Genomic DNA, 14,452 nt, shown 5'->3' with positions numbered 1-14,452 from the left:
AGTGTTCGTTTTGCACAGTGCGGTCTTGCATTGTCGTGTTGCAGAATGACGCCTTTTCTGTTGACAATTGATATTTTTCGATTAAAGATTGGTTCACTCCATCCAATTGTTCCCAATAAAGATCTGCATTAACAGTTTGTCCGGATTTCAGCAATTCAAAATGAAAAATTCCGCGAATACTCCATCAAACACCCAGAAGCGCCTTTTCGGGATGTAAACCCTTTGTAACCCTATTAAAACTGCCTTTTCAGTTTTGGATTATCATACAGGACTTATTTTTTTGCCTCCACTATTCAAACGATCAAAAAACGGTTCTGTATGGTGCCACTGAAGCAATACATTGTATGTGGTGGATAGGTTGGCTTTGTTCTTTTCGGACAGATTATGGGGGACTTAAACACCTGCTTTGCTTATTTTACATTCTGCTTTAAATGTTCTTAGATGGTCAACCAAGGTTGGTTAAGAGTGCTTGACATGGATTTGCTTCCACTTCTGCCCTTAGCATGTTTACTTTTAACTCTAAATGCTTTGAATTTATTGTACTTCAATCCTGCAGCTTTAGTGCCAGCTTTGTTTTTAATTTTTAGCCTTGTATTAGGTTTCTTTATATATATATATACAATACCTGCACAGAAAAGGAAAGTAAAAAGTATATTGTGACTGCTCAAAATTTGCATTTGTGGATTCCTGCAGCATTTGCACATGCCAAAATTATTAGTTTCACTTTCGAATCTTTGATAACATTTGAAGCCTATTCCAGATCACCAAAGTATTTCAGGGCACATATTGCTGCTACAAAAGGCCATCTTTGTCAGTGCTATGAATTTGATCTGAAGACAACTTTTTACGAATTCATCTGCAAATTGTTCAGCTGCTTCAATACCAGCTGTAGCCTTTTCACCTGAAGTTTTCAACAACCATACACCATTGGGATTTTTTAATTTAGTTAAAAAATTAGTCGAACATGTGCACTCAGTTTTAAGTCCTTCCTTGTGAAATAATTTGGCTTGAGCTATTAGCATAGGATGTGCCAATGGCATGCCCTGCTCTAGTGCTATCTCACCCATTCCATCACTTTATCGTATTTCACTTTTAGCATAATGAATGATTTTTCTGTTATTCATGGTGAATGAGGTGTCAGAAATATTAAAAAAAGGTCCTTTTCTGTCCCAGTCTGTCATCAGTTTGAAATGGATATGCCATTATCCATTTTTTGCAGAAATTCTTTTGCTTCAATGATATGAAAACATGCTTTTGCTTTGCAGATCCTGGTGCAGCTTTAGATATAAAAACTCTTCCAACATAATTAAAAATTCAAACTTTAAATTTCATAAGATAGGTATAATAATATCAGGTTTTAATGAAAGTTTCCAGCCACCACAAATATCGTTTGTGCAAACAGTTCACGTTGGCACGTTTAACCATATTTTGTCAAATGATTTTTGGCATCTGAAGGAAAGAGACTTGCTTTGGAACACTATGCTGTGACATTTGTAAAAAAGAAAATTGTTAACATTAAGTACAAGGTGTCTGAAATGGAACTATCACGCTACCAGGTTAGAAACACCATTTACTTCCAGTTCTGTAGCAAAAAGTCAGTTACAGAATGTCACCGAATCATGTGTACAGCTTTAGATGCTAATGTTGTATCATATGACACTGCGAAGGTTTAGTACTGAAAGTTCAAAAACAAGGACTAGGACATTCAAGAAGCAGAACGATCTGGCCAGCCTACTGAAGCTGATGAGGGCATGCCTGCAAAAACCTGAGGAAGATCAGTATGCAACCACTTGAGAGCTCGATAAGAAGTTAGACATTAGTGCTATATCCATCGCATAAACTTAAAGTACAAGTTCATTCGCTGGGTGCTGCATTGAGCTGACTCGAGCAGATCAGACGTGTTCGGCATGCACTAATCTGCTCGAATATCAATGCAAGGAGAAAATTCTGGAACAGATAGTCACTTGTACAGAAATGTGGATTTACTTCAACAACACAGGGTGAAAGGGAGTTGGTCTGCACCCGGTGGGCCCGTCGACAGCATCACTAAGTGCAATTTGACTACCAAAAAGATCATGCTTTGTATCTGGTGAGACTGCCGTTGTATTATCGACAAAAAGTATCTGGAAAAAGGTTAAACCCTTAACAGTAAGATCAACAGTGAGATGCCAGTCCATGTTGACGCTCCTATCAAGGAAAATCATCGAACTCAGTTCAGGCGCTATAAGGTATTTCTCCCAATTTCCTTGCATGCCTTTGTGGTGTAATTCCAGAGGTCTGTGGTTTGATTCCCGGCAAAGGTGGTTGCTATTTTTCATTTTTTCTACTTCCAAAAAGTACCTAATGTCTCTACAGTGGCGCCCGAACTAAAAGGGTGATGGATGATGACTCTCCACACACAGGTTTTGGCAATTGGTAATGGCTAGCATACTGGGCAGGTATTCCAGAGTTCCATGGTTCAATTCCCGGCAAAGACGGTTGCTAATTTTTCATCTCTCTCGCTTTTCCAATTAACCTAATGTCTCTACAGCACAAAAAGGTAATGCCCCATCAAATAATGAAAGACCACACATATCTGTGTTCACCGACTGGACTCTGTACGGACTAAAATGGGACCTTTTGTCACACCCACCATATAGCCTCGACATTGCTCCTTTGGACTTCTATCTTTTTCACATTTGCAGCTACATCTTGCTGGGGCTATCTTCCATTCTGCACTGGACGTCTGAAATATGGTTGATTTGTTTTTGGACTCGCGGCCACCAATCTTGTGGGCTGAAGGCTTTGAAAAACTACCAAAAATAGTGGCAGAAAATCATAGATTTTGGATGGTGATTACTACCCGCACTGCTTTTCTGTTTTTATTCCTAACTTTACTAAAAGCATTTTTAGCAAAAAACTTTTGTTACAACCAGATAATTGCCTGCAAAAAATACTAAGCTGGATCAAATTAAAAAGTCAAGGAAGAGTTAACAGTAGTTTGTTAACAGTTAATTTGTTATGTTAACAGTAGTTCTTGAAATATAACATTCCATCTCTCTCACTGCTATGAAAAAAAAAAGAAAAACCAGTATGAACAACATCACACTCCAAACAAATATGTCTCGGTGCTTTAGGTTTACATCACACAGAAAAATGTTAATCCCCATAACCACTCAATGTCTCAAAGTGTGGTTATTGTTAATGTCAGTTAATGTATTGTCATGGCCATGATGCGATTCCCTAGTCAACAGATGTATTAAAGCGACATGCAGGAATCTCAATCTGCTGAAAAATTGCTTTTGTTGTGACTCCTATTAAGTTTAGCATTTCCTGTTTATTATTACTTAAGAGTTTGCTTTGCAATTTTGTTCGATGTATGAATCTGACAACCAGTTTCGAATGCTGTGATTGGGGGAATTCCCGTTCTTCTAAGTAAGCAGCAGTTAAGTTAGTTACATTACTGAAATACTGATTGTTTCTTCATCATTAAGATATACGGATCACTTTATCTTTATACTAAACTCTACATGTAAATAATCAAATTTATCTGTATGGGTTCGTAAATGTAATAAATTGGATATAAAGCAAAGTTTGATTTTGAATCAAAACAGCTTTTATAGCACACATTTTTGCTTGGAAAATTCTCAGGGAAATGTAATTTTTTCCCCCATTTTGCTTGAGCTCTGGATATTAGGTCATTCTGGATACTGGACATCTAGATTCTGGACTTTGTATAATAATATTTATTTAATGATTTAATACATGAAAATGACAAAAATTCCTAAATTATGATAATACCTATCAGCAATATTTTTTTCTGTTATTGGTACAGGAGGCACCCTCCATGGACAGTTCACTTTATTGCCTGGAAGACGCTTGAAATCAAACTGACAGCAAATCTTAGGATCAGGCCCACAAGTGTGAGGTATATCATAACTATAAAAGGGCATGGTGTGGCATAAAATATCCATAGTATGATTTTGATCTGCGTGAAATAAAAATAAAAATTATATAAGAAATAACCATCTTAAAAAGAAGATCTTTCCGTTCATAATTCATAAATCGTTAGATATTTTCTAACAAGATTACCTTCTATCAGCAAGAAAATAAGCTATTAAAAACAAAACAAAATTTTCATTTAAAGTTATTATTACATGAGAGAAAAGAAAGTAAAAACTTCCAGCAATAATATGGCATAAAAATCACATAACCTAGAATAATTATATTTCTATACAGTATCAAAAAATACACTCTTTTGCAAAAAAATCAAAGCACCATGAAGGAAGTGGTTGTTTTTGATGAAATTGAATATGTGTATAGCTCATACACAGATAATAAAATGATTAAAAAATCAAGGTCATAGTACCTGTTCACAGCTCACAATCACCCATTGAGTGTTCAAATTAGTAGTTGGTCGAACTGACCCTGGTGGCAATGCATGCTTGAATTTGTCAACGCAATGAGTGGTAGAGATTCCTAACGTCATCCTGTGAAATATTCTGCGAGGCATTCATCAGTTGTCACCCCAGATCTGCCATATTTTGTGGTGCCTGAATCTGGCGGCCTACATGCCCCAGACATGCTCGAATGGTGAAAGGTCTGGTGACCTTGCTGGCCAAGGAAGAGTATCAACCGCAGGGAGACAGTCCAGAGTATGCGAGCGGTATGTGGCCAGGCATTATCTTGTTGGAAAATGGCCCCAGGATGGCGTGCCATGAAGGGTAATGCAAGTGGACGCAGAATGGTATCAACATATCGTTGAGCTGTTAAAGATATAAGGAAGATGACTAAAGATGACCTGCTGTCATGAAAAATAGTGCCCCACACCATTACACCACAGGTTATGGCTGTATGCCTTTGTGAAACAAAGGCTGATTGGTACAGCTGGCCGCATCCTCTCCAGATATGAACACAGTGGTCATCTGCTTTAAGAGTGAAGGGGATTCATTGCTGAACACTATACGATGCCAGTCGTCTGATGGCAGCCATGTTGATTTGCTACGACACCACTCCAGACAACACCGCCGATATTGTCGGGTCAAAAGCAAACGTCTTAAAGGCCTCTGTGAGCACAACCCTGCCTCAGACATGCGCCGTGATATGGTGGATGGTACCATGGGAGTTATAGACATGGCTGTAGTGTGTTGAATAGTTGACAATGATACTGTTGGGGCGGTTCAGTCCTCGCAAACAATCATCCTATCTTGCCTCGCATTTGTGCTCCTTGGCCTTGCAGAGCCTTCATTTCGTTGGCAATTTCTTTGTAGCAACCATTGCTGTCAACAACTTTGCACAGCAGTGTCTGTACGATGCAGGTGAGGCCTATTGCTCGGTATGACAACCCAGCTTCACGCAACCCTACAATGTGACAACATTCGAAGTCGTTTAGCTGCCTGTAAGGTCTTTGATATCATTGTAATGGCATCTTTAGTTGCTTCTTTACGGAATTAACATGGCAGCAACAAAAAAGATAAATTTTCTGGCTCTGTTACTGGTTTTAGACTTTGTGAATTGCGCACTACAATTATTCGTTATGATCGCAATTCCTGTTCATTTTCCTTGGAAATTTGATCATTTGCATGTTCGATCAAGATGTTTTTGCATACCAAATTTCGTCACGATCGCAAAAGTCCTTCTTGGACCAAAGACCAAGGCGATGGCTTCCAGAGCACCTTTGCTGAAAACAGCAATTATATACACAACTTTGTTAAGAATAAATGAATAATTTAGAGATAAGCATGGCTAAAGTTAGGAACGAGAACCGTTATGGGTTTAAAGGTATGAGAGATCAATAAAAAGTCCACAGAATGGGACGAAAACTGCTTTCTTTCTTGCCAGGGCAGGCGTCAATGCCCTCCCCCGCCGCGGCAATTGAGTATTGAAAGAGGTGCTGGGGGAGGCGATACCTGCACACGCTAGCATGAATGGTAACAAAAAATCTTGATAAATGATTGAGACGGGAGTCGAAATTCTCCAAGTCCCGGGTGAGTTTGTCATGACAACTTGAAGTGCCGCGAAGATCACTGAAGCCTTGGTAATGGTCGAGGGGAAGAGGTCAAGGACCTAAGAACTGGATTGCTGGGTAGAAAGAAAGAGGGAACGTGGGGGGGTCAGAGTCAGTTGATTGTGCAGGGAGAGATAAGCAAAGTTCTTTCCAGGCCTTAACTTGGCTAAATTAAAGAAATTCTTTTGCGCAGAATGACAGAGAAGTTTAAAGCATTGAATAACGAATAACATTAAATTTAATTTTTAATGTACAGAATAAGTATTGGTAAATTAATTGGATGCTGCTAAGTAATTAAGATTTAAAATAATTAAGTTAACTAGTTTAAACAAAAATAGTTAAAGTTAAACAAAAATATTTTTAAGATATGAGCATGTCCTTAAGTGGTGGAGATTAGCTAAGGTAAAATTAGAATTAAGTAGAATTCAAGATTAAATTCCCCCAAAAATTTACAAACTGGTAGAGGAGAGGTCTTGGCAAGTGGAGGTGTGATTAAGTGAACAGCACGGATATGAATACCAGTGAAGTAAGGCTGGATTAGGTCTGGCGGGGGTGTAGAAAAAATTTAGGTAAGATTTTGAAGAGATAAGAGAGAATTCCCTAGTGAAGCAAACACACCTATTTTGGCTTCCTAGAAAAGATGTTAAATGTTCTCGAAAGGATGCTCCTAGGTCGCTTGGCAGAGTTTGGTTCTGCCGGATTTATATAGAGCTTGGTTCTGCCGGATGTTATACAGGAAGTGAATGCAGGTCTGGGTTTTCAAACAAGGTTAAGCGGTTGAAAAACTTGGTCGAATTGTGCCGAAAAAAGGTGTCTAAGAGTAAAATTTAAGGGGAGCACATCATTGCGGATGTAATAATGAGCATTTGTCAAGATACGAAGCATAACACTCTCAAACACTTGGATTTTCTTGAGGTGGCTGGCTACTGGCAGCAGTTGACCATATGGCAGCGGCATAAGTAAGGATAAGTAAGATGGTACTCTTGTACAGCAGGACCTTATTTTTTAAGGAGAGGTGATTGGTTCCATTGATGAGGCTGAGTAGTTGGTTCCTGGTAGTTCTAGCTTTAGATATTGCATAGTTGATGTGAGTGTTCCAGAGTAACTTCGAATCGAAATGAACTCAGAGATATTTGTATGAATCCACCCAAGGTGTCTTCATCAAAGAGCCTGAGTGGTTGGAGTTGACTATGGACATTCCTCTCTCTGGAAAAGAAAACTGTGGCAGCACTTTTGGCAACATTAATTTTTATTTCCCAGGTAACGAGCCAGGACTCCAAGTCTGACAGGTACTGTTGAAGGTGATTGATATGCAGTGTTGGGTGTTGTGAAATGATGGCCGTGTTGTCTGCGTAAAGTGCTAGATCAACACTGGGTGATTGTAGTATGTCATTTACATACAAGTTGAAGAGAAAGGACTAATTAGCCCGCCCTGTGGTACAGCAGCAAGGACAGGGCGAGGAGAAGAATGTGAATACTTTACTTTGACAGAAAAGGAACAATTATTGAGGTAAGAGTGCATTATGTGCTAGTCTTAAATGTAATACTATTACATGAAAAGATTAATATTTTTTGTCTCATCACATACTTAAACCTTAATATAAATACCAACTTTTTTTTTTCTTTTACACCATTATTAACAGGTCCTAAATAAAGGCCGTTTTAAAGTTTTTATGGTTATTACTGGATTCTCTTATAGCAGAAAACTTAAAATAAGAAAATTAGAAAAAATGTCAAAATTAATTTGGATTATTACAAGAAACATGTTTTAACACCAATTTGTAAAGAAGAAATTCCATCTCTTTATCCAAACAATCTTTACTGTGTTACGTTCCAATAGGATAAGGCTCCAAGCCATACCTCTAAATCTACCACCATATTTTTTGAAAGAAATGAGAAATGAAACTGGAATTGAAGCTATCCCCTTAGAATGCATCCCACTCAAGTCCACTGATGTGTCTCCTATGGATTACTGTCCATCTGGACTTTTAAAACAAGCTCTTTATAAGCAGCATCCCAAAACATTGGACGGACTCTGGAAGATTGTGAAGAGTGGAATAAAATCAACCTTGATATGTTAAGAAAAGGACATTTATCTTGGAAATCAAGATGTAATATGATAGTTTAATAAAAGGGCTATCAGACTGAACACATTAGAAAATACAATTTTAAGGTTTGTTTACATATTAATCTTTGCAAAATCATTACAAAAATGTGTGAACACCCCTGTACAATTCACGCGAGAGCTGTGAAGCTGTAGTAGTCCTGTGTTTCCACATTGAAAGTGCAAAATAACGATCTTCATTAGTTGTTGCCGATCTTGGCCAGCCTTGTCCAAGTTTTTTTTATACAGAGAACCAGTGTCCTGAAACTATATCCACTAATTGCAGGCAACACTGGGTATTACACTTAGCTCTGTACTCACCTGTACTTGTGATTAGTCCACCCGCAGCCTACCAACAATTCTCCATCTCATTCCCTCATCCATACATTTGTGGCTACTCATTTTACTTGATACCTTATTTACCCAACTGTTGCAAGAAACACAGCAAATGTGGTGAAGGAGTACGAAGGCACAATTTGCTTAAAGCCCCTCATGCACTTATATCCCCTCCACAATCACAGTTCTGCAGACATGCATGTGTATGCTTATGCATTTCATTCTGAATATTTTCATAGTTTGACAGCATAATTAGTACATTTGGTTCAATACTTTTGGTAAAAATAGATATAATTTAGAAATTCTCTTAATTCTGCACACGAGTATATTGCATAGTAAACAAATATCATAAAATAGCTTAAACTCCAATTTAACTTACTTCTTTTTTTAAAGGGTTGCCATAAAAAAGGGATGAAAATTACACATCAGAAAATGTTAAAATATTGAGAACCCAACATTTTCAATTAAATATTGTAATTTTATTTATTCATTTCACTGCTCATTTTTCTGGATAGTAGTAAGAGGTAAAGAAGCAAGTTTCTGATTTCTAATAAAAGCCTAAAATAATTTGAAAATTAGTTACAGAGGTCAAAAAGTTGGGCAATTCATGCAAATATGCGAAAAGTAAATACAAATTTAAACACAAACGCAAATTTGTAAACTTTAATGCTGAAAAATTACAGCAAAATGATTAATATTTAATTTAATGAGCATGCATTTGCAGAAATATCTATACCAAAATTATGCAACATACATACCCCACTGCTGTCTCCATAAAAATTCCAAACTTTTACGTTCCGCAAGATATTTCTTAATTGAATAATGCACTCGCTGTATTACCATATTATCCAATCCCATTCTGCGTAATAAATAGGCCATAGTTGGAGATAAACCAAATGGATCAATAGCCCAGCCATTCTTTGGTTTGTAATCTGAAAAATAAATAATAATTTAAAAAATTAAAAACTATATAAAGTATTTCATAAAACAAATGCATAGAAACTGTATTTCTTCTCCTTTTTCAACCCTTTCACTTTTTAAATAAATATTAGTTGTTGAGATGCTTTACATTTTATGATTTATAATATAATGTTTTACAGAAACATTTTGCATGATCTAATGTTTATAAAATATTCTTAATTACTGATATATCACAAAGCACCCTTTTTTACTAGAGTATCTGGCATTAAAAATTTAACCTAATGTATGTAACAATACTCAATAAGATTTTTCTTAACTCAATTTGAAAAAATAAGTTTATTAAATAATGAGACTGATGAAATAACTCACTTATTTATATGACATTCTAATGCTTATCTCCTTCATTATACTGCCCATTCACAATTACATGTTGGCGAAATCTTGGTCTTTTTTTTTTTTTTTTCCCCACTGGTCAAAGGGTGTGGAAAGATTAGTCTCCATCCTCTATCAACTGTTTCAATGTGTTTCTTCTTTATTGTATCCAGTGCCTTAAAATGTGCTTGTGCAGTCATCATTTGCCATGATGAAAGCACCATCCGTGAAACTCTTCATGAGCAATTTTTCTTTCGCCAGAGTGGCAACATTAAGCCACTGTGAAATCAAAAGAAGATTGATTTTCTGCTTAATGAAATTCGATATGAATAAATGTATGCAAATGTTAACCTTATCGAAGTCAGACGTGTTTAGCATTTTTCTACATTCCACACACTTCACTGGTTTACCCGGATTTGATCCAATACTAATGAAGTGTAAAAAGAGTGCAAGATGTTTCTGGAAGATGACAAGATGCCATTGACAATAGATGCATATTATAAACAGTTAACCTGTTATTAAATATGTGGTATGGAAAGCATTGTAAGCAACTACTTTCCCACTGTAAAGTTCCATAGTTGTTTTTTTTTCTGAGCTAAAAAATGGATTGAGTAACAATTTCGATTTCGCAGTGTTTCTGTTTTTGCATGAACTGCATTAAGAATTGACGGTTTGATTATTTTTATGCATCTGAAAAGTATAAATTCTGAGCATACATGGGATTGAAATGCTTCTGACTTCTAAAGTCAGCATTAAAAATTTTAATTTTGTTCTATATTGCAATATGTCTTCGGTGGTAATTTATACAATTAGGCTGTCAATTTATTAAAAACTTTCAGAATGCATCAAATGTGTTAAAAGTAAATGAACAAAAAAACTAGTTTTTACAAAGCAATCTTTAACTGGGAAAGCTTAAGCCACAAAAAATTAGATGACTAAAGATAACTGTACATCTGTTAAGCCTAATTCTACTTTCGCTGACAAAGATGAAAGTACGCAAACTGAAACTAATGCAACAACTGCAGCTGTCACCAGGGTCAGCATCAAAATTCCTCTTTATTGGAAACCTGACCCCAAAATATGGTTTCTTCAGATCGAAGCCCAGTTATGCAGTGCTAGAATTAGGTCTGATCAAGCAAAATATGATTATATAGTCAGTTCGATTGAAGCATGGACATTGTCACAAATCGCTGATATTTGCACCAAATCACAAAATAGCGGCAAATATCTGGCCATTAAAAAGAAGCTTATGAAGTTTTTGCCGATTCTGAAACTGAATTAGAGCTGGGTGATAAGAAACCATCCCAACTTCTTTGTGAAATGCGAAACATCGTGGCTGAGCAAGTGCCAGATGAATTTTTGATAGCATTGCGGATACAATGACTACCACTTAATATGCGGAGCATTTTGTCTGTAAGCAGCGATGATTTGTCCAAACTATCTACAATGGCAGACAAAATATGGAAATTAAATCCCAATCCACCCCAGGTAGCTCTCATTGTTCTGATAACATTATAGCCCAAGATCTACAGAAACAGATACCAAACTTGACACTGCAGACAGCAGAAATGGCTTTGAATTCAAGAAATCATTCCAAAGATAACCGTGACCCAAATAACTGCTATTTTCATCAATGCTTTGGTGAGAAAGCTTACAAGTGCACCCCACCATGTAAATACCAGGTTTTGAAACAGGAAAACTGAATTACACCTCACTTTACAAATATCCGGCGAATAGAGACCATGTGGTGATTACTGTGGCCTTATGCATGGAAAAATGATTTTTTCAACCACAGATTTGAAAAGAACCTACCAACAGGTTCCTGTTCATGAAGCTGATATTCCGAAGATCATCATTGTTTTTTGAATTCCCTTATATGACTTTTGGCCTATGCACCGCTGCACAAACCTTCCAAAGGTCAAGTCCATTTTAGCAGCCTGGACTTTGCATTCTGCTATCTTGACGACATTCCCATTGCCTCTACAGACACTGAAAGACACAAAAAACACCTCGAATTAATCTTCCAAAGACTCAATAACTATGGACTGCTCATAAACACTGAAAAACGTACATTTGATTTGAGCAAAGTTGAATTTTTAGTTTATGAAATATCAATGGAAAGAATCAAACCTCTTACATCGAAAGTTCATACAATTAAACAATATCCTAAACCAGAATCCCTCACAAGTTTACACAGATTTTGGAGAATGTTAAACTTTTACTATTGCTTCATACCAAACTGTGCAAACTACAACAACCGCTGACAATCTTGCTTAAAGGAATAGAGAAAACCAGAAAGAAAAAAACACTTAAATTTGGACCAAAGATGTTCAGAAGGCTATTACCAATATCTAAAGCACACTGTGCAACTCTGCAATGTTAGTTTACCTCAACTAGACAGCACAGATCACCCTTAACTAGAGATCCATCTGATTAGGCCATGGGTGCCAATCCATCAACTATACAATAATGAAAAACAACTGCTAAGCTCTTTCTCCCGATCCCTATCATCAAGACAGAAATTCCAGTGCATATAATCAAGAATTAATTGCAATCTACCTAGCAATAAAGCATTTTAAACACATTCTGGAAGGATAACCATTTACTATCTTCATTGATCACAAAACTATCACCTTCGCCTTCCAGCAGAACTTAGATAAAGACAAGTCTCGCAGTTGAACTACATTGCCAAATTCACTACAGACTTTCTGGAGAAGACAACATTGTAGCAGACACACTACTGAGAATCGATACTGTCGCTACTCCAGTTCCGATTGATTATACAGCTATTGCAGATTGCTAGGAGGATGAAGACATCAAGATTCTTAAATTAAATTCCAGTTTCAAAATACAGTAGAAGTCCAGAAACCCGCAAAGCTTGGGACCAGAGGTTGTACGGATTTTAGGATTTTGTGGATTTCAGGACAGAAAAAATAAGTCATAATATTCAGACTCAAAGTGCAAAATAAATAAGGCATATTAGATACATTTAATTAAATTATTATATACATTATTGCAATATCTTATTATACGCATTAAATTATTATTACATATATAAAATTGATTATACTATTCATTGTATTATATATACACAGCATAGAGTTTTGCCGATTTCGCCTCATGCAAAGATTTCCGGTTTCGGATTCCGGTGTTAGAATCACTGTTACTGTAACATTTCAGCAGCTTTTCTTTATTTTTCTGTATATCATATGCAATCGTATCGCAATTCCATACGATTCTGCTATAAACTGAGAAGTAGCACCTGTCTCCATCTTTTGCAGAATTTGCACTTTTTGCATTACCGTCAATGCAACGTGTTTACGTTTCTCCACGTTGCAAGCAGTAAAATCATGAGTGCGTTTCTTATCTGTAAATGTATTAAAAAGGACTGAAATTTAAAATATTCTTAATTTATCCACAAAATATATGGATTAAAAAAAAGGCAGCACTAAATAATCTGGTGAAATAACAAAGCTCAGAAAATACAACAATGTGAATCGTGAACTTGAAAGAAGAGTTGAATGAATCGTATGCTTTTTTACCTCAATGCAGATTAGAAGGGAAAAAACTTTTATCATGATGTCAATAATTTGGATTTCCATTATGACTCATTATTATTCGGTTATTATGACATCATTATTTGGTAAGTATTTTTTTCTACGATATTTCGTACTCAATGTTGCAGTTTCCGGAACCTATAAACTGAATGTTTATATTTTGAGATGCAACGCTGATTTCAGGAGTTGGTGGATTTCAGGTCGGCGGATTTTCGGTATATGACTGTAGTACAAATTTCTATCTCACATAGCAATAAGAAAGTTTACTGCAAAACCTCCACTAGTTTTAACCTCCCATACATTCCTAAAGAATTTCACAAAGAAGGATTTTTCTATATAAATAAGTTATCCCATCCTGGAATTCAACAACAATGAAGCCAGTGACAAAAAAAATTCATTTAGCCTTGCATAAACAGACTGTCAGCTGTGGTCCAGCACATACTTGCAATGCCAACGAGCCAAAGTTCAAACAAACCCATAGTCCAGCTGCTAAATTCAAAGTTTCCAATCGATGTTTCAAGCACCTTAATATCGATATTGTTGGCCCTTTACCACCTTGCAAAGGTGTTAGGTATCTGCTTACCATCACCAATAAATTCACTCAGTGGGTCGGAGCTGTACCTTTGGAAGACCAAACTGCAGATTCCATCGCAAATGCTTTGTTGTGACTTGGAATCTCAGAGAAGATAACATCTGATCAAGGTGAACAATTTGACAGCCAACTTATGCAATCCTTGAGCAAATACCTAAGTTTCAAAGCTAACAGCACCACAGCTACAATCTAATAGTTTAATTGAACAACAATATCAAACTTTGAAAAACAGCCTGAAACCTCACCTGGAAATGTCTAATTCTTGGGCTGATATCCCACCTTTAAATCTTCCCGCTGCCCAGATGGTATAGTGGTTAAAGATACCGAAGGAAAAACCATGAACTGTCTGTACCGAAGGTTAAGGAAGGTGTTATACCGAAGGGCCTGGGTTCGAATCCTGGAGAAGGCATGGTTGTAACTGTCTGTCCCTTCATAGGAGGTGATAGTGGCCCACCTATTAGGTGCCTCCATAATAAAGATACCACCACATCTGGCCTTGTATAGATTAATGGACAGTGTTACACTGTAACTGTTCACAACCTGCCATTGGAAAAAATCCTTTCGATCAAAATCTTGGCATTCGA

The 14,452-nt window shown here is 36.7% G+C and overlaps 1 protein-coding gene across 1 annotated transcript in view; it reads right to left on the bottom strand.

Annotated features, from left to right (window-relative positions):
* LOC118200216 (alpha-mannosidase 2x-like) overlaps positions 1 to 14,452 on the bottom strand; it is a 171,032-nt gene that overhangs the window by 133,183 nt on the left and 23,397 nt on the right. The window contains exons 6-7 of the mRNA XM_035372157.2: positions 9,185 to 9,358; positions 3,781 to 3,967 (exon numbers count right to left, since the gene is read on the bottom strand). Of these exons, the coding sequence (XP_035228048.1) occupies positions 3,781 to 3,967; positions 9,185 to 9,358 (361 nt within the window). The remainder of the gene's footprint in view (positions 1 to 3,780; positions 3,968 to 9,184; positions 9,359 to 14,452) is intronic.

Source organism: Stegodyphus dumicola, chromosome X2, assembly GCF_044657685.1.
Source record: "Stegodyphus dumicola isolate Sdum_Otavi_A_Nest chromosome X2, ASM4465768v1".
Taxonomy (NCBI): domain Eukaryota; kingdom Metazoa; phylum Arthropoda; class Arachnida; order Araneae; family Eresidae; genus Stegodyphus; species Stegodyphus dumicola.
The sequence above is the reverse complement of the archived record's forward strand: the minus strand, read 5'-3'. Positions and strand labels throughout refer to the sequence as shown.